The 27,883-nt window shown below is 41.8% G+C and overlaps 1 protein-coding gene across 1 annotated transcript; it reads right to left on the bottom strand.

Moving 5' to 3' along the window:
- Positions 1 to 2,779: 2,779 nt before the first annotated feature.
- Positions 2,780 to 5,295, bottom strand: LOC146960962 (uncharacterized). The gene is made up of 3 exons (XM_085771907.1): positions 4,996 to 5,295; positions 3,595 to 4,589; positions 2,780 to 2,979 (listed from the first exon to the last, which is right to left on the bottom strand). Exons 1-3 carry the CDS (start codon positions 5,189 to 5,191, stop codon positions 2,887 to 2,889), a joined length of 1,284 nt encoding a protein of 427 aa, XP_085628033.1. The 5' UTR covers positions 5,192 to 5,295; the 3' UTR covers positions 2,780 to 2,886.
- Positions 5,296 to 27,883: the final 22,588 nt, after the last annotated feature.

The following is a 27,883-nucleotide window of genomic DNA, read 5'->3' as shown; positions in this document are numbered from 1 at the left end:
TTTTAACATGTTTTTGATTGACCATGAATTACAGCATGTTTGAGCCTTTATCAGTGGACCATAGTCTCAATCACCCATTCCATCACTGACACAACAGTACCTTAACACACATTATTTAATACAATATTTGAGATAACATTTAAGTAAATCATCTTGAACTTTCAATGCAAAAGTATTATCAGAACCTCACCTGCATCTAAACAGTTTGCCAATCAAACTCAGTGAAGTCCCTGATGAAGGAGATTACATGGGGGTTCATGTATGAAGTCTTCCGCTTCACCACTCTCCCAGTCTTCCGGCTTATCTGCTCCTTGGCACTGCACTTGTTGGAGTCAGGATTAATCCTGACCAAAAACCTATGAAAATGAGTATAGGAGTTAAGGATGCGACAATATGTACATGTTAACGAGTAACCAGGTAGCAAACTGTTAACAGAGAAAAACAAAACAATTTTTTTTTCATGAAATAGATAAAATAAAAAAAAATACAGTATTTTGGACATGCATTAACTTAATTCTCTGATTTTTTTTTTTTTTTACTGGTTTAGAGGTGATAATACTGTCTGAAAAACACTTGTTACTCCAAGTGTTCACACAAGCGCAGTTAAGGTATGTGATCTGCTAGTATCCAATCAATATTCTGTAAATAACATCATCATATTTTGTACCAAATAGTTAAAATCCACCCTCAGAGGTTATCATGCAAGTGATGCAAATTAAGCACAAATTAAACAAGAAAAAAAAATTTATTGACTGAATTGTTTGTTTTTTCAGGCCAAATCATATTCCTCAGCCATCTACCTGTTTCGTCCCTTCATTTTCTACCTAAGGTTTTTATGTAAAAAGGAATAGTGTGTATATGCACTTAACCCAACAGCCCTTCTATTTTTTAATAAAGCATTCAAGTTATAAGCAGACTTCAACCTACACTACTTACATACTCAAGACCAATAACATTTTAAAGGAAGAAGGTGATTTTGAACAGCTTTTCAATTGTCAATTTGCTGTTAATGTTAATCTTTACAATCAAAAATTTAAGATAATTAATACCTCTGAACGAACTCCAGTGTTGTGCTGGCTTCCACCTGATACTCTAGGTTGAAAACATAGTAACAGGCGAAAAGAGCGGCCAAGGCAGTGGTGAAGTCAACCAGGTGAGCAGCAGGTGGGATTACAACCCTCCCCTCAATCGACAGCATCCATTTTTTTGCAGTCAGGATTGTCTCTCCTGAGTAAAGAGAGACATTACAAAAATTATATTTCATAGCAATACATTATATAAATGATTCGCCCCACATGAATGACTGTAAAAACAGGGCAGGTGCATACATATCTTCCAAGCAGTACATAAAACAGATGTGTGACACATCATGCATAGCAAACAGTCTGAGGTAGCAATAACGATAGCAGAGGTGTCTACTAGGGATAAGTGAGTACATCATTATCTGTATCTGTTCAATCAACAAAATTATCTATATCCATACTCAGAATGGGGCTTAACCCGGAAGTGGGTGTGGTTTAACCCAGAAATAAGATGGTCTTACCCCAGACAATGTCTTTTTCACCTGAAATTGATATGGATTGATCAGAAGTTTTTATATTTATTGTTTATTAGAAAACGGTTTACATAAAAGCTTCTTTATGTTTAATTTAGCTTCAGATAAATGTTTTTGGTCATAAGAGTAAAGGAACTATTTACAAACACAGAACATTTTAAACTTTTTTTTCTTCTTTTTTTTTTACCCGGTGTTGATCACAGGGGGCCTGGTGAAGTTTCTATTTCTACTCACACAATGTTAATTATGTGGTACAAGGTGCAAGTTGGAAACAAGTAAAGGAACTATTTACAAACACAGAACATTTTAATTTTTTTTTTTCTTTTTTTTCCACAGTGTTGATCACAGGGGACCTGGTGGAGTTTTTTTTTTTTTTTACTACTCACACAATGTTAATTATGTGGTACAAGGTGCAAGTTGGAAACAAGTAAAGGAACTATTTACAAACACAGAACATTTTTTTTTTTTTTTTCCACAGTGTTGATCACAGGGGACCTGGTGGAGTTTTTTTTTTACTACTCACACAATGTTAATTATGTGGTACAAGGTGCAAGTTGGAAACAAGTAAAGGAACTATTTACAAACACAGAACATTTTAATTTTTTTTTTTTTTTTTTTCCACAGTGTTGATCACAGGGGGCCTGGTGGAGTTTTTTTTTTACTACTCACACAATGTTAATTATGTGGTACAAGGTGCAAGTTGGAAACAAGTAAAGGAAATATTTACAAACACAGAACATTTTAATTTTTTTTTTCTTTTTTTTCCACGGTGTTGATCACAGGGGGCCTGGTGGAGTTTCTATTTCTACTCACACAATGTTAATTATGTGGTACAAGGTGCAAGTTGGAAACAAGTAAAGGAACTATTTACAAACACAGAACATTTTAAACTTTTTTTTACACTGTGTGTAATGTTTTATTACTTGTCAGAAGCTCCAATAAACACTCTGTTTCAAAGGAGTAGAATTTTTTGATGGTTCAGTCATTTTATGGTCTTAGTGTGCCATCTAGTGGAGAAAAAATGCTGCCAAAAAACTAAACTAAACGTCGCCAAAAAATATATTACGTTATGGTTTTTGTGTGCGTGAGAGATAATGTCAGGATTTTTAGTAAGGTTTTAAATAGTTACTTTATGAAACAAAATTACCTTAATATTCATGCTTTTTTTTTTTTTTATTCTTTTTAGATCTTTTATTACAGTGGCAGGTGGACAAAAAAGTTAATTTCCATCCCTGGTGCAGAGGCAGTGAATGACACGAAAACGAGCTGCATTCACTAGTGTTTCCAGACTAGACTTTCTTTTCTTGTGCCCTCTATATTCAAAGGATTCGTTAGCACTGAATGTGAAACTTACCAAGCATTATGATCCTTGGCGTGATTGGGAGAGACAGCTGGGCCTCTGCATCTGCGGGAGTGGAAGTCACCTATGAATGTAAAGATAAAAGTTATTTTAAACAAACTAGACAGTATTATCTCCTGGAAAAAAAGGCTTTTTGAAAGTTGTTGTTGTGAACGCAATGTGCCATATTTTTGGTTGCTCTGATGGTTCATGCATGTTTACACCCCTTGGAAATAAAAAAAATGAACAAAGTGCCACACTAACCTTATGCCAGGCTATATCAATTTTCACTAATAATTAAAATATTGTGGACACAGTGGACAACAATGACTAAATCCAGCATGCTCTACAAAATAATTGAGATAAAAGCTTGCCTTGCACCATGTGGGTCATAGTGGGGTGAGGTCTATCAACAAAAAAGTGCTCAATAACCAATAACATAAAGGTGGCCCTCAAACTATATACAGCCTCAAACCCATTGCGTTAAGCTATTAACAAACATAAACTACAAACTCCTAGAAAGACAGGATTGCCAGATGCAAACCTGCATTTACTTGAACCCAAGTGCAAGATGCCATTGGAGGCTCGCCAACCTGCAATACAATTTGGGGGGTGTAAAATGTTTCACTCTAATCAGGGAAAATGATTCTGGTAACAATAAATGTGACATTTAATTGTTGAAAACGGAGGAGGAGCTTACATCAGCAAGAAGAAAAAGTGAATCCTCTTGCTCTTTGAAGTGTGCCAACATCACAAGCATCGCTGCTAGGCCATCAGTTCCTTCTCGGCCCTCCTTTAGGGCTTCCTTCAGAACAGCTCTTACTTCCTTCCTCCACTTTGTAATCTGACTACTGAAGAATTCCAGGAGTCTTTTACCCTTTTTGTCCAAGTCTTCATTCAGTCTTCTGTATAGTTCAATATTGGTGAGAGTGGTGAAGTGTGACAATAAAAACTTATGTGAAAAGAGAAATGGCCACTCTTTACCCACATCCAGAATGCTTGTGGCAGGGTTTGCATTGATGAATTCCCGCTGTTTGGCATAAGTGATTGCCATAAGGTCTTCTACCCTTCCTTTCTCAGCGCCCTTGAGTCCCTCTCGGCTGAATATATCCAACATCTCAAGCCTCTTTTCTTCTAATGAAGCTGATGTTTCCCCATCTGGATAGTCCTCTGGCTGCCAACGAACACACCCATAACTGTCGACTCTTACACATGTAGCTACTGCTGGCTGGTCATCATCACCATTTTCATCATCTCTCTGGGTGCGTTTGGGCTTCCTCAGACGGGAGAGAGTGTTGCCTCGATTCAAATATTCTACTCTGGTCTTGAGCTGATTTAAAACACTGAAATACCCGCATCCAATTAGCTCCCCCTCTTCAGTTTTGTCTAAAAAGCTATTTGGATATTTTTGAGTGATAGCTTTTGCCACTACCACACACTCTGTGCGAGTAAGGTTCAAGGAATGCTCTCTCATTGCATCAACGGTGACTCTCATCAAGTGTCGGCGATCCTCCGGAGATGGCACCTCACCAGCACCTACTGCTCTTCTAAGAGTCGGCCTCACTTTGTTCCATGGCACCTCAAAGCTGTCCACCCATGCAGAGATGGGACTGGTGGGTGATATGGGGCATGTGCTGAAAGAGGCAACTGGCAGTGGCTCAGGTGATGACGGGCTCAGCTGGGGATTGGCAGGACCTGCATTTACACACATGAGAGAAACACACAAAAGGTTGTGACCAGTTTGATACCACACAATAATGTCCTCCAGATTTTCTATATAACCCCATATTAAGATATAGGTCTGCAAGCAGTTTGATTATTGATGAATCTGTCAATCATTGTCTGGAAAAGACTTAAATTCTCTGACATTAAAGTCACAAATTAATGAGCAAAAAACAAACAAAATTGCAGGAAAACAGTTTAATATGCTCTGCCATTACGAAGTCATAAATCCGTGATGAAAAACCTCCCATCTAATAAGATGAAATCAGAGAATCTGGACTTGTTTTTCTTTGATGATCAAATGATTGCTGATTAATTTAGTTATTGATTAATTGTTGCAGGACAAAAAATATGTTAATTAAAGCAACTGTAATCTCACCTCCTTTCAAGGAATGAAGAATTTTTCTGCACTGAATGGGTGTGAGCAGATGTTTGATGTCATCTTCTTGAATGAACTGCAGATCATCGGGTCCTTCAACACCTACTTTGGTCACCAACTCATTGACCAAAGTTTCAAGTTTTGCTTCATCTAGCTGTGGTAGCACGGCCTGTATTGCCTTCTCAATGGAGTCCATTACTCATTCTTCTGAAACACAGAATGATGCAGAGCAACAAGATTAAGACCAAATTGATTATATACAGAAAGAGGGTAATAATCTGCAAGCTTGTCTACAGTCAAACACTTGTACTGTGCCTCTGAGTTGCTTCGTAAGCAATACACACCAAGATCCACAACAGGTACAGACTGATACTGCTGGACAACAAAATGCACATTTGACTCATTTATCAGTATCAACAGTATTTTCCCAAATAGATACCCTGTGTCATTTTGGTCCACTACAACAGTCATGCCTCTTTTGTACAGAGTGCCTTTGAAAGTGACAGATGGTGTTTCACTAGTGTGTTCTGGGTGGAGATCCTTGAGACTGACAGCTCTCTGAATGCCAATCTGGTACAGTTGGTCATCAAATTTACTTGGTTGGCCCATTTGCAGAATTGGTGGAAATAAGCTACCAGCATGCAAATATGCTTGAAGCAGCTGGTGTCGTTCTGCTAAGGTACTGCAGAGGTTTTTAAAGTTGTGGAGTTTCCGTGCACATTGCTTAAAATATGAGTGCTTGCTTTCGAAGCGTAATGTCCACAATCTAATGAGGGGACCAAACCGAAGAATGAGTTCTGGATAATGGACAAGATAGTGGTGTTTCGCTTTTAGTGTCTTTTCTGGGAATGTGGCAGTTCTTAGCTGGATGTATTCCTCAATGAGAATCTTAAGATATGCTACTTGATTGGTATGGATCTTGGGTGCACATATCAAATCCACAATTTCTCTCAGCTTTAAACACAACTGCCACACCTCGTCATCAAGTGGATTTTTGATTCTGTCTCCAACCAGAATAGGAAAGAGACGTAAGAGGCACCAGTTCTGAGCAGCATGCCCTCCCAGCTTTTCCCCATCAGATTTTACCTCACATGGCTTGTTATTTGCATCACTGCCTAGGTATGTGAACTGTGATATAGTCTGATTCAGTTGACCATAGGTAAAGTGCTTACCCACTTTCACTAAGTGTTTGATGTACATAGCAAGATCAACTGAAACAACCCCTTCAAAGAGGTCATGACCCAGACACGGAGGGAGTCCTGGCTGGCAAACATGATAATATTTCAACTGATTGAAAACTGAGTCAAACTTTATTCCATTGGTCATTTCCTGGTTTGAGGCTATCTGTGCCACACTGTTTTTGTAACTCTCTATGGTTCTTTTAGGACCAGATTTGGTGGGATCTGTCTGAAAAGATTGTCTGTCTATGACACAGTACCGGCAAAAATGTGTGCTTGTACTGAAGTTTTCAGTAAACCCACCAATACTGTGTGACCCCAGATTATCTCCAGTAATGGCAATCACAGAGCCTTTTACCATCTCCCCATCACCACATTCAATTCCATTTTCCTCCATTTGTTTTAAATCACTGACTAAAGTGGAGAACACTTTTTCTTGTCCGAAAAAACGGAAATCCTCCTCTCTGCACAACATAACAAGTTGCATTGGATCAATGGAAGACCTATTGTGTGGTGCAATCTCTGCAAGTGTCATGTACATTGCCAATATTTTATGTTTTTTTCTGCCTGAGCCCAGCGGGTTCGCAACTTCAAATGAGTCCTGGTATAAGATGACAGACAATGAAGATGGTGATTCTTGTAAAAGTCTGTTTTCTTTAATGTTTCTACCATCTTTCACATCTTCCAGAACATCAGGAGTTGTTTCTGTGTCCGCTTTTGCATACTGCTCTTTAAAAGAGCTCTGAGTGAGGAGTGATTTGATCGTATCATTGATGGGCACATACTGATAAAACCTCTCTTTGCCTTTAGCATCAATACCCAGGTAAGTCTTAACAGGTTCAACATAGCTAAATCTGCTCTTGAAGAAGGTTTTACGGGTTTGATCCGTTCTAAACACTCCTTCATTACACATTTTCAGGAGGTTGTCTTTTGAGAGATCGTCCAGAATCCTTTTAATGTCACTTTCAGGCACATTTAACTTTGTTAACTCTTCATGCATCCTAGACAAAAGATGAATCAAACCAGTGGTGTGCACCTCTTGTATCTCCTCTATTAAGGTTTGAATTGTGCTGGCTGGTAACAGCATTTTAGCCTGCATCCGGAGATAAAACATGGCCAGATTGTTCATAAAGCCATCTGTTTCCACTTCATCATTTGTGTCATCATCAAAAATTGTCTCAAACGTGTGACCTGGTTCATGATCTGATGATGGATTCATGCAGGCACTTGTGATGTTAGTAGCACTGGTTTGGCTACTACATGGAGAACTAACATTACAGATATTTTTGTGTTTCCGGTTCAAGTGTGAGGCAAAGGATGAACGGACACGAAAATACTTAGAACAGTTAGTATAGGGGCATGACACTTTTTTGCCATCTTTAATATGCCAATTAAGATGTTTGCATAAGGTGGAAAAGTTTGCTGACAAAAAGGTACAACCTTCAACAGTGCAAGCCAAATCAACTCCATCCATCTGCCTTTCATGTCCTCGTTTAGTTTTAGCTGTCTTCCTGTGAAAGCGGTACATGTGGAGTCGAACGGCGCCATGTGACACAAAAGAGGCAAGGCATTCTGCTACCCCACATGGAAATCTAAAATTGGCTTGATTTCTGTGAATCCTCAAATGCCGTACAAATGCAGGGATTGAAGCTGTTGTGAAATGACACTGCTTGCAAGAGTAATTCATGATGGCTAACAGGTTAATACCTAGCTAGATCCCATATCACAGCCTGACAAGGAGGCAGAGTGTAAAACTTTTTTTTCTGCTAGTGATGGTAACGTTAGGCTACTTACCGATTGTCTGGAAGTGTGGTTGGTGTGGTCGGATTCCAGGATGGAAAGTCCTGCAGAGAAAAAAAGGTGTTTTTCCAAGCAGTGAAACAATAAAAAAGCAGGAGCAAGAAGAGCTGCCCCAGCCAATGTTAAAGTTTGAAAAAAGACCGTCTGGTCAGTTAGTGCTATCACTAACTTGGGCAAAAAGTAAAATAAATCAACACAGACTTAGCAAACACACACAAACGCCACAAAAATGTACTCTAGCACAAAACCTAGCCTTGTGTAACGAACCGAAATGTAACTTACAGTACGTGCTACGGATAAATCACGCAGCTTTCCTGTCAATAACGGTGTCAGAACAGCAACTGCTGTGGTCGCGGTTTTTTGACTTGACTGTCACATTTGAAACAAGACCGTTGAACTCTCTTGATCCTCATTGGATGAACTGACCTAGTGTGACGTACTTCCGCTTAACGAGGTTACGGGTCTGTTTTACTTCCGCTGTCGACTTTATTTATTTACCGGTATTTATTTATTTATTTATTTATTCATTCATTCATTCATTTACCATAGCGTTTGCTGTATTTCGATTATAGATAACACTTAACACCTAACTCTCTCATTCTTCATTCTCCATAGTTATTCTTGTAAACATTGTTAATAGTCTCTGGCAGTTTGCATTTTTGTACGTTTTTGATAATTTAATCATTGATCGCATCTTGCCGTTAGCCACTCGGCTAACTTACCCCGGATTTCCACCAGACCGTCAGCGCCGCAGTCACCGGTGCTGATCGCTGCCACTCTAATCAATATGAATATTTCCACCGGGCGCTCCGCGGTACGTTTCAGCAGTGTCCCAGAAGCGGCTCTCCGAGCCGCAGAGCTATCAATCCATAGCATACCATAGCAGACGGAGCCCGTTGCTAAATCGCGTCAAGTGTCAACAGAGCGGATCGCACCAGACAGGAAGTCAGACACAGTTATCAAAGTAAAACACTTCCGCCCCCTTTCAAAATAAAACCCAATACAGAGTTCATATAGATTATCACAACTCACATCGAAATTACGTAAGGGTCTCGGAGATCCGGCACCCTGGACGACGAGAGATTAATTAACTAACTGGTTAAATGAAAAAAAAAAAAAAGCACCGTCAGTTTATGAAGAGGGCGGTTCCTCTGCGTTTTGTTCAGTCCTCCATGCTCCTCATGTCCAACATCTCCTCCATGTGTTGTCACTCATTTCCAGCTGATGCTCAGCTGAGAATGGCAGGTTAATATCAGATCGGACAATTTTTACCACATTTTCACATTACCATAGAGCTGGTTGCCCTCTTCAAAATAAAAGTTCCATAAGTCATTATGAGTTAAAAGTCACAATTATGAGATGAGAGGACATAAATATGATATAAAGGGTCAAACTTATGAAGGAAAAAAAGGAGATATTGTGTTTTTATTATGAGACACTTTTTTTTATCTAATGCGCACAAAAAGGAAAAATACAGTATTTTACTTTACTATTTACAGTACTATAGCAGATATTGTGATTTCTTTTACAGTAACCATGTGTCTACTGTGATTTTCTACAGTAATACTTAAACTACTGTGATTTTGTCACGTGGACAACGGTTTATTGTAGAATTTACAGTATTCTACTGTAAAGATCTTACACAGTAATGTTACTGTGTTTACTGCAGTAAATAACTGTAGATTACACAGCCATTTCTTACAGTGTAGCCTAGTTTACTTCTCAGGTGAAACGGATGTGACATGGGCCAGAGATGATTAGCCATGACACTATTAGAGAAACTGAAAACATTGGTTGTCATATCTACAGATGAGCCCAACTACACCTAAAGTGTTTTTCTTATTTGTTTGTTTTTTCATTTTCTTTTCTCTGACCTACTGGCCCACACCTGGAACTCACAGTGGCCAGACACCATTTTTTCCAGTAACAATGGGCTCTATGCACAGCTCCAAAGGCAGCTCTTTTATTTACTGACAAACTGATTAATCCAGGTGTGTCTGAGTAGTCACAATGGTCAGACACACCTGGATTAATCAGTTTGTCCAATAATGTAAGACAGGGAATAAAGGAGCTGCCTTAAATTCAGGAAATAGAGCTGTGCATAGAGCCAATTTGTGGAATTTTTGCAATAGAATCTTTAAAGGCCGTTTTCTCAAAATTAGCTTTTTCTTATACTCTGGACCTGAAATCTCCAGTTCAGCAGCACTTACAAACACCAAACCTTCCAGTTGTATTCCTGTCTATATTCTGAAGGTTTTTACAGAGGGGTTTGTTGATATATCATTCACAGCCTGATTTATACAACAATTTATACCTAAAAACAGGGCGAAATTTGAATTTTTTAGAGCTGGTGACAGTATTTTCTCATTTACGGAGTGATAAAAAGAGATATCCAAAATCCCCTCTGTAAAAACTTTTGACTTTAATATGTCAACAAAATAAAACAAGAATTTTGAAAGTGGCTTTATCTAATCTTCAGATTTCGGGTCTGGAATGTACACAAATTCACGCATATTTAATTAGATAATGTCTAATTTCCATATTTAAGCATAATATTTAAGAAAACATGTAATACAAAAAATAGTTGTCTCAATGTAAGTAATAAACATAGAAAGTTTCATGGCAATAGCTGTTAGTTAAATTTTTTACCCTATTCACCTGTAGTGTCTCGCCTTAACTGAAGTACAAGGTCTGAGTACTTCTTCCTTCTGTCAGCATCACACATTTTCCACCCCAGTAATCACGTATGCCTATGTCAATTTCTTTGTCCACAATGATGGGCTACACAATTGTAACTAACTACAATAATATACAGTGAAATGTTATCCTACCTGTTAAGGTAATCATTGGCGTTCGACACTGGCTGCTGGATGGTAATGTGCGTGCCGTCCACCGCACCGATACACTGAGGGATGACATGAGCTCCTTCAGAGCCTGCAGTCAGTTCTTTCACCTGTTGCTCCGTTTTCGGCAACTTAATATATTGAGGCTCAACGTGCTCAGTGATGGCCCGACATATTTGTCGGACTATTTTTGACACTGACTGCCTTGACACCCCAAATGTGTTCCCTGTCTTTCTCATCCTTCCTTCATCTGCCAGGTAGTGAAGAGTCAGGGCCACTTTCTTTACGACATCGACAGGTGAACGCATCACTGTCACCTGTCCTTGGATGTGTGGGCGAAGTATATCACTTAAGGACAGAAGCGCAGCTCGGGACATCCCGAAGTTCTCTCTCCATTCCTCTTCGACCATCACCTGGTTGACAAAGTTGTCCCACCAGGCAGAGGTCCGACCTGGCCTCGTCCAGAACCTCCGCTGACGCCGGCGGGGGTGTCGTTGTCTTCTTACCTGGGTCGCCAGCAGGATCAACAGTCGTCGTCGCTGCTCGTCCAGGCGCCTTTGTTGTTGCATTAGGTTGAGCAACTGCATATAACAACCACATAATGCCGACAGCATGGCAATAAACAACATCCACTTTGTCAACTCCATTTTTACGAGCTCACGTCAACTTCTGCAAACCGCTGCAAACAGGCAGGCTGTGTTTGTTTTTCCCGTTTACGTCATAGCTGCGCGCACGCTTTACATCAGCACGCGCGCAGCTATGACGTGAACGGGAAAAACAATCGTGGTTGCAGTGTCCACATGCACCCGGTGAAACCAACCCTGGCCGAAAACCCCACCCTGGACTTCGGTTTCAAAAAACCACGGTTTCAGGGTTCCAAAAGCGCGGTTGCGTGTGGACAGGACATACAACCGGGAACGGTTTCGAAAATACCCGGGCTCGTGTGGACAAGGCCATAGACTCCACCAACAGATCTTCCTCTTTCACTTTTATCCTCCATTTCCTTCACCTTGTCTTCAGTAAACTCAAACTGATAGGGGTACCCATCGAAATGAAACCACTCATTGTTCTCGAACTGCATAAACTCAGCCGTGTTGTCCCTTCTGTGATGTCTGCTTCACTATGTTACAGGCAGTCTCTTCTGGCAACGAACGTCGTCCTGATTTCATATGTGACGTTACTAGGGATGTCCCGATACCACTTTTTCACTTCCGATACGATACCGATATTGCAGCCTTCAATATTGGCCCGATACCGATATTGATCCGATATTAGGGGTGGTGAAAAAAAACGATTATTTATATTTTTCAAATTCTAATACAAAGGAGAGTCCTCTTGTTGCTGACTGACAGGCTGCTGCTGTCATGTTCTTCTATGGGACAGACAGTAGTGAGCTTACTTTTGAACTGTAAAATATTAAAAAATAAACCTTATTTACAACTGTTATTGAATTACTGTATGTACATCAATGTCAAACAAAAGGCAAAATCTTCTTGCTTCAAGGTTTTATTTGTCACTCCAAATTGAAGATTATAGCCTGCCCTACAGTAAAAATGGCATACATAAAATAAAAAGAGGACTAAAGCAATATATTAAGCAGCAATATTTAAACATCAAAGATGTTTAATCAAACACACATAGTTTGAAACAACGTTCAAAACACACAGCCAGTGTCACAACTAAGCATAAAGCCCGCTAGCTTAATGCTAACGTATAATGTAAAACGCCATAGACGGGCTAACAGAAATTAGCATCATTAATTTAATTAATTCTGGCTTTAGCACTGTTAACACGGCACAACATGTGGACCAGCTGGTCGTTTATTAGCGGGCAAGCGCGACCTGTCCATGCACCCGTGTCTGTGTGTGTGTGTGTACACGTACGTGTGTATAGTCTACGTGCCACACAGCCGACATCACTTCTCCTTGCTACAATCGCACATGGATGTATTATATTAAGATGGATGAATCGCACACACGCTGTTGTTGTTGTGATCATGTGATCCCTGCATGCTGGAGCACTTTGGCTGCATTGCATGGAGTAATAATCACACATTTTCATTCTTGAGCTCCAGGACTCTACTTAACTTGGTAATCGCTTCCACGCCAGCGGACTACCTGTAACCATGGCAGTAACAAGCAGACATCACAGAAAGGACAACATGGCTGAGTTTGTGAACAACGATGACTGGTTTCATTTCGATGGGTGTCCCTACCAGTTTGAGATCGAGTTTGAACCGAGCTGAAGGAAATGGAGGAGAAAAGTGAAAGAGGGAGATCTGCCAGTGGAATCTCTGTGCTGGGGGAATTCAAGTGGCCATGTGTGGTCACTGCCTGCCAATGGCCGCTGAAACTGAATGTTTGTGCTGCCAGGAGGAGTCGGACATGTCTGGTTCCAGTGCGCCATTCCAAAGGGCCACCATTCGGAACGTTTACTTTCATCTCAAGGAAATTTAGGGGCCGTACACACAAACACGGGTATTTTTGAAACCGTGTGTTTCTCTACACGGTTTGGCCTTTCGTCCACACGTAACCGCAGTTGTGGGTTCCTGAAACCGGAGTTTTTTGTAACCGGAGTCCAGGGTGAACTTTTTTGAAAACTCCGGTTTCAGCTTCATGTGTGGACAGGAAAACCGGACATTTTTCATAAATCCCCGCCCCCCTAGTTACTGTTGCTAGCACGTCAAGCTTCTCGACGCTGACCATAGACTGTAAACGCTGACCCATGGATCATGTGCTGACCGCTCAGACGCTGAGTGGACTATTACGGCTACTGTGAATATCAATAATCACTAAACATGCGGACACTAATACAAAATCGCGTGGTCACCATATGTTGATAGCCTATGGCGAAAATAGGCTTTTATCAAATTGTAAATTGTCACTTCCCCACTGTTTTGCTTCCTCCCGTCCTGTACATTTGTTTTCAGTGAAGCCTTTCAGAATCAATCAGTGGATCGATGGATTATCGTTAGGATGTGTGTATTTGTGTATTTTCGTATCTGTCATAAACAAGAGATTACGGGCGGGGTGTGTTAGTAGGCTATACCGCGGACTCTCGGTGCCGGTCAGTTTGAGCCTCCACTCTCTCTGTACAAGTTACAGCTGCTTTCCTGTTAGAAGTGACATCGCCACTACTGCTTTGGAATGCACATGACATTGTTTGAGACGGATTTGCGGTCTCATGTGGACGGAGTTATTTTTGGCAGCCACACCTCCGAGCCGGCCGCAGAGCTGGGTTACCGTGGCTACAGCACAGAGCTGCTACCGGGGGAGCATACATCAGTCCGACTGCCCAAAAGTCTGACGTGTCATTTCTCCGAATACCCATTCTACAGTGTTAAGGTTAGGTTTAGGGTAAGGTTAAGGGTTAGGGCTACGGAGAAGTGGGAGGTTGGACTAATGGACGCAAAAATAAAGAAATGTATGATCGGAGAAATGGGTAGTCGGACAGACGTCATGCGACCCTGCTACCGTTCGATAGCTAGCGGCTAGGTTGCTAATAACAACAACGGTGCAGCAAAGCATCTTGGGATACGGGAGGCCGCGAAGGATAGTAGCGGTGCATCCTCCGAATGCAGGGGAAAGGAGGACGCATTTGTAGGCTGCATTTGGAGGAGCCTTCAAATTTGGACGAATTGGGACAGCCTTCGCGCAGCGCTGTGACGTAATCGGCCTTCAAATGCACCCTTCGAAGGATGCAGCCCCTGAATTGAGACACAGCTCTAGTGTGAGTGCACCCTTAAAGCAGATATCAGTGGAATGTTTTTGTTAATATAAGTCCTAAATAGTCCTATTTTCCGTCAGCAATCACTTACATGAAGTATTTCAGCCTAAACACGAGTCTCTCCGTCACTCTGCTCTGCTGTAACCCGAGGAGAAAATTTTCCTTGTGGGATACAAGTGTTATCCAATGAGGAGAGAGAACGGCATGAAGGGCTGTGTGTGCAGCCAAGGGATGCGCGTGAATGTGGTGACGTAGCACGAGGACCAATTGATGCCTGACAAGGGCGGGGGCTGCTAACTCATGGTGCGTTCAAGGAAACTCGTACTTTGTGTTTTTCCTTCCTGTGAAGTCATACCAGTTCGATCTGGTACGAGTTCACGGGTCGGAAGTTACGAGTGGCCGTTATAGGGAACTTTCACAGACAACAGGACGGTAAAAACACGAGCTACGGGTTACCTGGAACGCTACCAAGTCGTAGTTGTGACTTGAAGCTGTAACTTACGGTTTCAAAAGCCTGCCTTGAACACAGCATTAGCCGAAACGGCCGTGCCACTGATATCTGCTTTAATTTCACCCGGTTTGTGATGTAATCGCAAGCCGGGTGATTTGAATATTCAAGCCCTCGCTCCCATGGTTACCACGGTTACCTCAGCTACCAGAGCGAAGATTCTAAACCGACTGTTTAGAGCAGGGCTGTGAAACTGGTGTGTAGAGAACCCAGCTCTGCTCAATCTTTTGTTTTTTCTGACCAAAGCATGTTACTAACATTACTTTTAGACATTGTAGGGGAGGAAATATTCATCAATATTTAACAATATCTCCCCAATACGTGTTTTGTCTTTCCAGTGTTAAGATGAGGTTTTCAAAATAAAGTAATTTAAATACTCGTTTAATCTGACTCCATTTAAAAATAACTTTACTCTTTAAAAGTTAAAAGTTAATCAATCATTTAAAATATAAACATTTTAAGAATCAATTCTATTGTTAAGAAATCTGGAATCAATCTTAGTTCAGTGATGGTATAGATTATTAAAACCACTCAGTGACCTTCTTAACCCTCTGGTCTTCCTCCAGAAAAGTTACGTTCGTCCTCCTAAGGCCAAAAAAGGCCACGCCCACAAAAACTGCTATAAAATCATCATATATTTTTTTCTACTTTTTTTGCATGAATTTCTTCAGCCACTTCAGCTCTGTTCAAAAATACCAAATAATAAATCATTTTCAAAAATTTAACCCTTTAAATGCCAGTTTGAATACATGGTGCGCCTCCTATTGAAAAACTCAAAGTGAGATATTTTAAATAAAACTAGAAAATTTCCTCTGGGGAAATTTTGAAAGGCCCACGGGGCTACTGCCGGTTTTGCCATCTCTGTCAACATGGGAATCAAACCCACAATCTTAAGGTCAAGACAGAGCTGATCAGACAGACACATGATCATCTTTCTATAAGCACTGATATGGAGGAGCCGTAACCACATTAGGTTAACTCAAAGTCAAAGTCAAAGTCAAAGTATTTTATTGTCATTCCACATGTCAAACATGACAGAAGGAAATCTGTACCCAGGTCCCAGATAAAGCAGACAAATATAAAAGCAAGAAATGGACACAATCTAAAAGGCAGGCACACCTAAAAAACAGACATTTATATAAATAGAATTAAATAAGATAAAATAGTATAAAAAGTGGCAAATAGTCAAATAGTCAGTGCAAGAGGGTGTGTGTGTGGGCTAAAAGTGCAAGTCAGTGCTTTGTTGCAGGTAATGATGGAAGGGAGTTCATCAACCTCACAGCCTCAGGGAAGAAGCTGGATCTCAGCCTAGATGTTTTGGCTTTTAGGCTTCTCAACCTTCTGCCAGAGGGGAGGAGGGCAAACAGTCCCTTCGCAGGATGGGTAGGGTCCCTCATTATGGAGGAAGCTTTGCTCCTACACCTGCTTATGTAAATGTCTTCGAGGGAGGGAAGGCAGCACTTTGTGACCTTCTGTGCCGCCTTAACCACCCTCTGCAGAGCCCTCCTGTCTGCAGCGGAGCAGTTCCCGAACCAGACCGTGATGCAAGATGTAAGGATGCTCTCCACCGCACACCTGTAGAAAGCAGTCAGGACAGCTGTGCTGAGGCCGGCATTCCTCAGCTTCCTCAGGAAGTAGAGCCGTTGGTGAGCTTTCTTCCTGACACAGGCAGTGTGGTTGGCCCAGGTGAGGTCATGTGAGATGTGCACCCCTAGATATTTAAAACAGGGTACCACTTCCACAGCTGCTCCTCCTATATGAAGGGGAGGGGGGGGTGTGGCCACCTCTCCTGAAACTGTGTGTGTGTGTGTGTGTGTGTGTATAATCACATGAAGTTACCTGTGTGTGTTAGAGTGTGGGAGAGGAGTGCGCGCTTCCGCGTGCATTTGTATGTTACCTGTGTGTTTTGATGTGTGTGTGTGTCTGTAACTGTAATCACATGAAGCTGGTTCTAGAGTCTGTAGCTGCGTTTCCATTACAGATTTTCGCAAAATAAAAGCGATATTTCTGAAACTTCGAAAAAGTGCAACTGCCATTTGCGGGTGTTTCCATTGAAAGGTATTTTGCGAATGAGCCGTAATGTGTCTTGCGTTTCTATGGTGACGGCACAGCGATCTCAGCTGCCGACAGCTGTTGCTGTTATTGTTTTTAACTTTGACGAAAACAGCGCTTGATTACTGAAAGGCAAAGCCCGTGTGGCGCTGGCAGCGGCCACAAATAAGGACGCACTCACACTAGGGCCAGTTGTTCTATACCGTGCTGAAGCCCGAATGCCCCCTCCCCTGTCCCCGCTGGCCCGGACTCACACCACCTCGAACCCAAGCTGCTCAAGCACGGTTGCCTCCGTTGATATAGAGGGATTATTTGTTTACCAACACGGCGGATGTGCGCTTTAACCTGACTGCAGAAAGAACGGAGTCTTTTAAACACCAGCGGTGATGAGGTGCTGACAACAATATAGGTGGTTGTGTCCACACACCCGTACTGGTTTATGTGACTAAAGGTGACATTTCGGCGCAGGAGGGAGTGAGCCTGGATGTGAGCCAATCTCCTTCAACCATGCACGGAAGAGGGGAATGATAAAGGTTTTTCTAATTTAATGAGAAACAATGCCCAGGTCAGCAATGCATGACAATAAACATGTGGTTCATTTGTCCCCTCAAGTTACATGAACCAACACAGCGTGGACACACGCAACTCCGGTGACGCCGTTGACATGTAGAAAAGTGAAAAAAGTGTTTCCATTACACTTTTGCGATACACGTTTGTATCGATACGTCTCAAAAACCACCTCATGAGAGCGTAAAAACTTTTTTGCGATATTTGAGAGTTTTTTCGAAATGAAGGTGTTTCCATTACCAGTTTTTAATTTCGATATTTAGGTTTTGCGCATTTCAAGGGGTAATGGAAACGCACCTAGAGTGTGTGTCTGTGTGTGACTGACTTGAGCTGCATCCTGTGTCAGTCTGATTTAGCTGTGTGTCTGGTAACCTTTAACCCTTTAACTGCCAGTTTGAATACATGGTGCGCCAGCTATTGAAAAACTAAAAGTGAGATATTTTTTAAAAAAATTAATAGGAGGGGGTTGGGGCTTTGCAGGTGATTAGAGTCTTGGACATGTCAAAGATTAGCAATAACATTCATTTCATGGCATTTGTAGTTTTTGTGCAGTTTAAGTTTACGACCCTCATAGCAAAAAAGCCCCATTGACTTACATTGAAAACCACAAAAATGACCCATCAAGTAAGATTAGAACAACAGCTTTTATTTTTCATAGAAGTTGTGTGCGTGCGTGTGTGTGTGGCAATGAAACATAGGCTAGTAAAACAACCACTTCATTTTCACAGAAACTAGCACAAAAAGAACAAATTGATCATGGCACCTGTACGTGCATATCCATGCACAAAAAGAACAAATACATCATGGCACATGTACGTGCATATCCATGCACAAAAAGAACAAATACATCATGGCACATGTACGTGCATATCCATGCACAAAAAGAATACATCATGGAACTTGTGTGTAGCAGCTCAGTAGAGTTGCATCAGTAGACCAGCGGGTCATGGAGCATTTTAACAGTTAAATCAGTGTTTTTTTTTATCTTCACTGAAAATAGAACAAATAGAACATTGTGTGTGTGTGTGTGTGTGTGTGTGTGTGTGTGTGTGTGTGTTCAGTTGACTTCAGACCAGCAGGACATGCAGCAGGTGACCTGATGGACCTTGCAAATGTTCTACTTGATGCAGAAAGAAAATCATCTATATTTCTTGCCTGTGCACAATCCACATATTCTTCTCCTTTTGGCTGCGCTGGCGCTGGTACTGGTGCTGGCGCCTGTGGTGGCGCTGGAGCTGGCACTGGTGTCTGCGCTGGTGCTGGCGGTGGCGCCGGAGCTGGCGCTGGTGTCTGCGCTGGTGCTGGCGGTGGCGCCGGAGCTGGCGCTGGTGTCTGCGCTGGTGCTGGCGGTGGCAGAAGCAGCTGTAGTGGTAGGAAGGGCTGCTGTGGGCTTCATTTGCATTACAATGGATGCAGCAGGTGTTGTGCGTGGAAAGCGGCGTCTTTGCAGGATTTCTGGGCTCACCATTGACCTTCCCAACTCCTCGATGAAGAGCCTTCGTCGGAATGTTTTCTTGATGTTCCAAGAGGGCTCAACTGCAGTGAACAGCACAAACGCGTTGTACGCAGAGACATCAATGCAGTTGAAAAAGAGGGTCAGTGGCCACCGATACGTCTTCCTCCGACAACTGTAGGTGCTGATGACCTAAAGAAAAATCCCAGATAAAATATAAACAACATAAATCAATATATACAAAATGTACACACACATATCATGAATTCAGTACATAATTACATTTTTGAAATGGTGTGATGAACAATGTGAACAAACCTTATCGAGATTATCCACGCCACCCTTGCAGTGGTTGTAGTCGTGGATAATCTGTGGCTTCTGCTTCTCGTCTTCGCCCACTGCTGGCTGGCGATGCTTTGTGCTTAGGAGAATGACGTTTCTCCTCTGCCGAGGGATGTAGCTTACTGCTGTCACGGTGCTGGTGAAAGCGAACACGGACGAATAGACAGCTCTCCCCTTTGTGGTTACATGCTGCTATTCAGACATGCCGCTATTTCGACATTGACTTCTAATTGTCGGAATAGCGGCATTAACATTATTTTTTAAGCGTCCCACTATTCCGACATTTTTTTTTTTCATTGTCGGAGTAGCGGCACTTTACTATTTTTCAAACATTCCGCTTTTCCGACATTGATTGATTACGTTATAGTCAGAGTGTCCTTCTGATTTATTTTTATTTTTTCATCTGAGACACTGTTTCTCATACACAAATACATAGGCCTATTAGAGAAGAAAAAACAAACCCTCCAAGTTTAAAAACACACCGGCAGCAGCGCACACTGATCTGCAGAGCTGAGACTGTTATTATTCTGTCACCTGAGTTTATCCTGCTGCTTTACATTGTTTTAACATAGGTAAAAGAAGAAAAAAAAGATTGTCTGGAATAAAGGGGCAGATTACATAAGATTATTCTTTTTTCTGCTCCCTTTTGTTGAGATTTGGGAGGTTTTTGCCTGATTTATTGCCCGATGCCATGTATCTCGCTTTCTTTCCCCCTCCCTCCGCCCGTTGTCTTCGTTGTCACTTTGTTGTCGCTCCACAGAGCGCACATGGCTAATTAATATGCACGTGCTGACCATATGGTTGTGTAGGCATTCCGGGACGGAGGTGTGTTCACGTGCGCAACTGCGCACCATTCTTGGATCCAGTTATCAAAGTTGAGGTGCAGAGTTGTGCACGCACAGTTTGATAGATCTGAAAAAGGTGTAAATATTTTGGGCTGTCTTTTCACCGTAGGCCTAAGCAAAACATTTCGTAGCAGCAGTTTTACACTGCTTACTTACAGTTTTGATAAATGAGGCCCCAGGCCCTAAGCCCAGAGCCCAGACGCTCACAGCTGCAGCTCCGCGGCTCATCCGCGGCGCTGTCCGTGGTGCTGAAGGTCACAGGTTAACTTGACAAACAAACTGCAGCATAGTTCTGTTTGTTTATCATATGTGTCAGTTATGTTTGCTTGATAGTTGAGTTGTTGAGATTAAGAACATCACTCCCTCATCAAACCAGTGATAGACATGCTGAAAAGAAAAGAGAGAGAGAGACGCGCCTGGGTATCGCAGCTGTAAAAAAAAAAAAAAAAAAAAAGACGTGTCGGAATAGCGGTATCAAAAAGTGTCGGACTACCGGTATGTCTAGATAGAGGGATGTCGTAATAGCGGGATGTCTAAATAGTGACATGTCGGAATAGCGGGATGTCTGAATAGCGGGCGGACCCCCCCCTTCGTCACTTTGAGCTTCGGCGGGAGCTCAAGCTTATTTACCCGCATGGTTCCAACAAGGGCCACTTTTCTTTTCAGGAGCTCTTGGGCCAGTGAGAGTGAAGTAAAAAAATTATCGCACGTCACGGTCACACCAGTGAGCCCCTCTGCCATGTTGAGGACCACCCTTTTTGCTTGGCCCACCTCTGGAGTGCCACCAGGCTCTTTTCCCGTGTATACCTGGTATCGCCAGGCATATGATGTTGCTACATCCGCGGTGACCCATATTTTAAGACCATACTTGGCCGGCTTACTTGGCATATATTGCCTAAATTTGCAACGGCCTCGGAATGGTACTAACTGCTCGTCAATGCACACATCTTCACCCGGATTGAACAGTAGTTGGAGGCGGTGGGCCCACATGTCCCAAAAGGCGCGGAATGCAGCGAGCTTGTCCAGTCTGTGTCTTGAAGGACGGGTTAGACTGTCGTCAAACCGGACAGTGGCGCTGATGAGTTGGAATCTCTTCAGGGACATCGTCGCCTTGAAGATGGTCCTGCCGTTATAGTCATCCCAGAGACTACGTGTCGCCTCTCCCTTGGAGCGATACACGCCAGCCAGGATGAGGAGGCCAATGTACACTCTCATCTCTCTGGGGTTGACATCATTCCATTTTGTGACTGATCTCCTTCCATGGAGATTAGTCATGCTCACAACCATGTCAATCATGTCGGACGTGAAAAATAAATCAAAAGATGATGCCACATCAGTGATTCGTGCTGTTGCATACCTTGTCGGTCCTTGAACTGTCCCAGTGGGCGCCGGGATGTAGCGCAGAGTCTCTGCATTTGATGGAGACCAGACGTCACCGCTTTTTGCTATCCACCCATGGGTTGGAGGAGCAGGATTCCTCACCTCAGTGTCGTCTTCACTTTCAGATGGAGGTGCAGAACTCACAGAAGTGGACGACGATACCAGAGAAATCTCCACATCTGACCCAGCCTCGACACTGGTCTGATGTGATGAGGGTGATGAGGATGATGAGGATGATGTGGACGCCTCTGAGTCCATCACCATGGCCAAAGCTTCCGTCCTATCAAAATTCCTCTTCATTGTAACTGCTTCTCTTGTCCTGCTGCTTTCTTGCTCCTTGTGCACTAATGGACTGAGTAAAACTACAAGCTACCAACTGCTGCGAAAGCAGCCAGGTGCATAAATATACGCGTCCATTGTTGATATTTTATCCACAACATTATAGACAACATCTTTGATGCAGCAGGGGCAGAGGGTCGTGAACTCACTCAGGCACCTTTTATCTGCCTACTTCAAAGGCAAGTGAATGAAACACCTGATAAACAATCTCAAGAAACGTTCATATTCAATCCCATTTTAACCCTTTATTCACCCTGACAGTGTTCTCTCTCTGATCTGTTTTCAGTTCAGCCAGACTATGTCTCTGTCTTTCTCTCTCTCTCTCTCACACACACACACACACACACACACACACACACACACACACACACACACACACACACACACACACACAGGGTTACAGGGTTCCATAATATAAACTAAAGAATATCATGCATCAGCCTACAATGGAAAAAAGTTGAATCTTATAGAATACAGTAAAAAATGTCAAATTGAACTAGTTTTGTTCAAAATGAAATGCTGACATAATACAGAATGCATGTCTGTATAGTGTTTTATTAGTGAGATAAAAAAATGTGGTTTTCAATGTAAGTCAATGGGGCTTTTTTGCTATGAGTCGTAAACTTAAACTGCACAAAAACTACAAATGCCAGGAAATTAATGTTATTGCTAATTTTTGACATGTCCAAGACTCTAATCACCTGCAAAGCCCCAACCCCCTCCTATTAATTTTTTTTTAAATATCTCACTTTTAGTTTTTCAATAGCTGGCGCACCATGTATTCAAACTGGCATTTAAAGGGTTACATTTTTGAAAATGATTTATTATTTGGTATTTTTGAACAGAGCTGAAGTGGCTGAAGAGATTCATGCAAAAAAAGTAGAAAAAAATATTGATATATCGTCGCTGCCCGACGTAGAACACGTATGTCCAAAACGGTACTTTTACAGGAAATGGAAAAAACACCGTAATTTCACAGTGTTTGAATGTGGTATCATCAAATTTGCTACAATAACATTAAATGTGGTCATACACATGTGAGTGTCATGATATAATCCACATTTTACTAAAATCGTGTTTAAATGGATTTACGTGTTTATTTTTACCGCGATGGCGGAGATACGTTTTTTTCTCATCATTAATTAGAATGGCCAGATCGCGTTTCATTGACAGCTTAATGCGCTCTGATGTTTTTTTTTTAAAATGCTATTATCATCCGTAGTTTCTTCACATAAAACATGTAAGCTGAATGAAATAAACAGTTGCCTACCTACACAACTACACACTGTTATGGCTATGATGGCAAATGTTACACAGACGTTGCCTGACTGCACTTCCGTCCTACCGTAGCCTACTTTTTTTTTCTTCTCTTCACTCCTCTCAGTCTCCACGTCTCCGGATGGGGGGGGTTAAACATAGTCCGTCTTGAAGTTACTGTAGGCTACTGAGTATATTAACTGCTGCAAGCCATTATCAAACCACTAGTTTACTAACAATAAATAACAAATTACTGACATCTTTAGCTTCAGTAAACTCCAGCAGCAGACTTCTGGTATTTCTCTTCTGCAGTTGAAGCTAATAATTACGACCAGTTTAGCTCAATATTGCTACTGTACCACTGGACTAGAAGATCATAAAGCAACAAGCCTTAAAGCTGGGGTCTGTAATGCTGTTCAGAAGCACTTTTCGTTATACTGGGGGAAATGGCCCGTCTAATTTCAGAGGAATCAGTACATTATGTCATCAGGAAAAGGAACGGAAAAAAACAGAGGTCTGTGACAGCCGCAGGAATGAGAAAACTCCGCCCAATCTGTGCTCTTCAGACCGAAGGGCACGGATTGGTCGAAGTTTGCTCGGAGAGTAAAGAACCAATCAGATGCCTCCGTGTCTCGTTCTGCACCCGTCCCCCTCCTACGCGCGCGTGCACAGTCTTCACGTCTCGCTGTTGTTGCCCGGCTGGAAAAAGTCAGCACTGCTCTGCAGAAGAACGGATTTCATGCTCATTTCTGAGCAACGGCTGAGAAAATGCAGCCCAAATCACCACTTCCACGGTTACTTGTAACGACTCGCCCTGAGAAAAAGGCAAGGAAGAGAAAGCCGGAGGAAGAAACGGCTGGCTGCGGACAAAACGGCTCGGGATCAGTCTATGCTCTGGATGCAGCAAGAGGCTAAACCAGAGTACATCGGTGTAGCTTCAGGTCGGTGGAAACAACGGAGGGATCTGGGCCTGAAAAGTGATGCCGAGGTTGCTGTCTTTCTGCTGGACAGGTAATTATTTGTTTTGCTTCGGGGAGGATTTCTTATTTTCATGAAATATGTAGGCTAACTTTTGCTAACGTAGCTATTGTAGCTTGTATTAGCCAAATGCTAATATTAGCTTCTCTGTGGGTTTAAAACTGGTCGGTGACGCTAGTATTGAATAGATTCTACCATAGTCGTCAGTGTCTGCATTATTATTGTGATAAAAGACGCACATATGTTGGCTTTTACGTTTTACAACTGTTGCGTATTTATGTTTTCATAGTCATGATATGAGAAGGATCGATCAACCTCGACGCAGTCTGAACACGGATTGATTAGGCCCCGCTAGCTTCAACTACTGTTTCCAAGTCTCTGTCCACGGTGAGTTCAACTTGCTGCTGCTGCTGCTATTGCTATGAATATGAATTTGACCAACGTTGTCTTTGGTGTGGTGTAAAAATCTGTCTTTCATATCTAGCCCTTTCTGTTTTATGTGGCTCAAAGTGCTATTTGAGGTACTTCAGAAAAGTATTATTGCACATATAGTATATATACATGATATGAAGTGATATCTGCCATATCATTATACAGACATTGAGTAAATGTTAGTGATTATCTTTTGAGAAATATGATGGCCTGAGGATAAAACCTGACCTTAGGAGGTCCAACACTCCACACAGAGTTGTTAACATCAACTACAACAACCACCAACAACACTAAAATAAAACACAGCTACCTTAGGTTGTACCTCTAACTTTGTGTGGTGTTGGTGGAGTAATTGATCATGTTACAAGCTTGTCTATGGACTATACTCTGTTAGCTGCTGTGCAGAGAGGATAGGGGAAAACTGAGGATCTTCTCAACAGTTTATATAAATCTTTATGCCTTTTTGTTCTGTCAAAACATCTTCCTTTCAACTGCCAAACCCAAGATTTCTATTTCTACATATAAGCAGTTCTGTGTTTTGTGCTCTATGAATGAAGGGTAAATGTATGTTGATGCTGCACTGACAGTATTCTCTAATTTTGCAATCTTCACAGAGATGATGACTTCTCAGTAGCTGGGGTTCAGGAATCAGACATTAGCTGCCCAGAGGAGACAGCTCTTCAGCAATTGGATGCAAGGTATGTTACTGTGACGACCATCGCTGCTGCCTTGCTCTCTCTCTCCTCACAGCAGCAGGGTGGTCAGTGGCCAAAGCTGCACCTGGGCTCTGGGGAGGCTGTGGCCTACAACTCCCTCCTGGAGTCAGCTGCTCTCCCTCTCTCCTGCCTGCAACACCTCCTGCTCTTTGGTTGATGTTTTGGTTCTGTTTTTACACTCTATAACACCCCACACACACATACTCTTCCATCCATACACCCACTTACATTACTGATCTTACAGACCACACACGCCATGCTTAGTTTGTTCTTTTTCAATCCTTTTTAATCAGGAAAAAAAGGGGCAAAAAATATTATTGGCATTTTTGAAGAGGACACTTTTGTCCCTAAATGATAAGAACGTATGTTTTTCATAAGGGTGTAGGTTATAGGTTGTATCACAGCCACCACACTAGACAGGAGTTACCTCCTGCTCCGTATGATGTTGCTCCTTTCAGACGTTGTTCAACTGGGGCAGAGCTTTATGCTTCAGACCTTGACGCATAAAACTCCACCCCGAGTAAACTGTAAGCTAATATGAATGTATCACGCAAAGCTTATTATCTTTTCTCTTATTACAGATACGGCAAGGTGTACAATGAAAAGTCGAAGAAGTGGAGCCTTTCCACAGAAAAGGTGGAGATGGACTACAGTTACATTGCAGATCAACAGAGCTGACAAAACACTCCTCATACACAGCCTGACCTGTCTGCCTTCCCTGGAAACACCTTTTCCATGTAAACACCTTCTCCAATGTGTAGATATACTCATGTTGAAAATGTACAGATACTTATGTAACAATAAAGGGTGATACCAACTTTGTTGTAATTTTTCTGTAATCACTTATTTTTGTTGTGGTGGTGAGAAAATGTATAGCTTCTTTTGCAGAAATACTAAAATGAAAGGCATTCATCACTTTCAAATTTTTATTAAAAACAATATAAATAACAAAAGACAAAATTTAAATATAAGTCAAAAATATAAATAAGAATAATAAAATAACTTTGGAATGTACAGTCTGTAAACTTCAGTGCAAATTTGACAGGAATCTAATGTAGAACACAGTATAAACGGCAGGGCTCTAGTAAATCTTACAGTGTGTTTACACTCTACAAGGGACAAAACCTTTATACTGTCCATGAGGATCTGGGTAGCGGTCTCTTTATTTTCCAGACACAGGAACTAGGTAGACGTGGAGCTGGAGGGCCTGGTGGAGGAGCATCTCCTGATGCTGACATCTGCAGGTACCAAACAGGAGGTTTGGGTTGATGAGATTCTTCCAAGCTCAAGTCGTTCATTTCTAGCCTGTAAAGAGAATAGTTCATCAAGAAGATTAGACTTTCTCATCATGTTGTCCTTTATTATTACTAATATTACTGGGATTTCATTTATTATTTTTTGTATGTTTATATTTTTCCTTTTACAGTTTATGAATGACAATGAACTCTCTAACAGAAATGTTGTGTTCACAGTAAATGGCATGTCATTGTTTACAGTTGTTTACAGTTCTTGATTATGTTGAGATCAAGAGAAAAAAAAAAGGCTCAGACTGTAGCTCGGTCTGAGCCAGTGCTGTCATCGTGTAAACTAACAATCAAACAACAAAGATATCGTTATCCTATTAGCATATCTGCCTAACTAATATATGTAGCCAAATTGAGATATTGGCCTAAATTTACTTTCCTAACACTTCTGCATCACCCTGCATAATTTTCAATGAAAAACTGAGTTAGGCAGATATGCTATGTGACTATTATAATACAAGTTTGTCAGTGAAAAACACATCACAATCAGGCTACAATGTAGTTTAGCTGATGGGTCTGAATCCAGGATCCTCGGGGAGATTCAGCAGATTCAGACCTTCAGACCCGACCTGCCCCTGGGTCTGCACAGACTGATGTGCTATAAAACAAACAAAAATAATAATAATAATAATAATATAGTTTACTTACAGGTACGGTAAGTGAGACATGACTGTTTGTTGTCGTCCAAAACTACTCCTAGCTCGTTAGCTCGTAGCTCGTAGCCCTTAGCTCGTAGCTGTCCTCTCCTCCGTGCTGCTTCTGTGCGCGTGCTAGTGTGTGGGGGCGTGGCTTGGACGGACTCACTGACGGGAGGGGGAGCAGGGGGGAGGAACTTTAGGAGGTGCTTTTTTCAAATCTTGCTCGCTCTCTTGCTAGTTTTCCAGCATTACAGACCCTAGCTTTAATTTTATTTAAAATATCTCACTTTGAGTTTTCCACTAGGTGGCGCTATATAAGTCTCAATACGGCAATATTAGAAATGAAGGGTTAACATTCCAGTTTATTGTGATATACAAAATGAACAAACTATAGCAAATAGTAACAATAATTAAGAAACAGATAATGCAACACACTCGATGTGTGGGAGCTCTGGTAAGCAGATCAACTCAAAGTGAGGTTGTTGCTCTTTCCCTTATGTATCCAACCAGAACAGAAACACCTCTAATTC

This window comes from Trachurus japonicus, unplaced genomic scaffold (genome assembly GCF_045865225.1).
Source record: "Trachurus japonicus isolate A0001 unplaced genomic scaffold, Traja_1.0 AP029789.1".
NCBI classification, from domain to species: Eukaryota; Metazoa; Chordata; class Actinopteri; order Carangiformes; family Carangidae; genus Trachurus; species Trachurus japonicus.
Note: the sequence above shows the minus strand (reverse complement) of the source record. Positions and strands in the feature narration are given on the sequence as shown.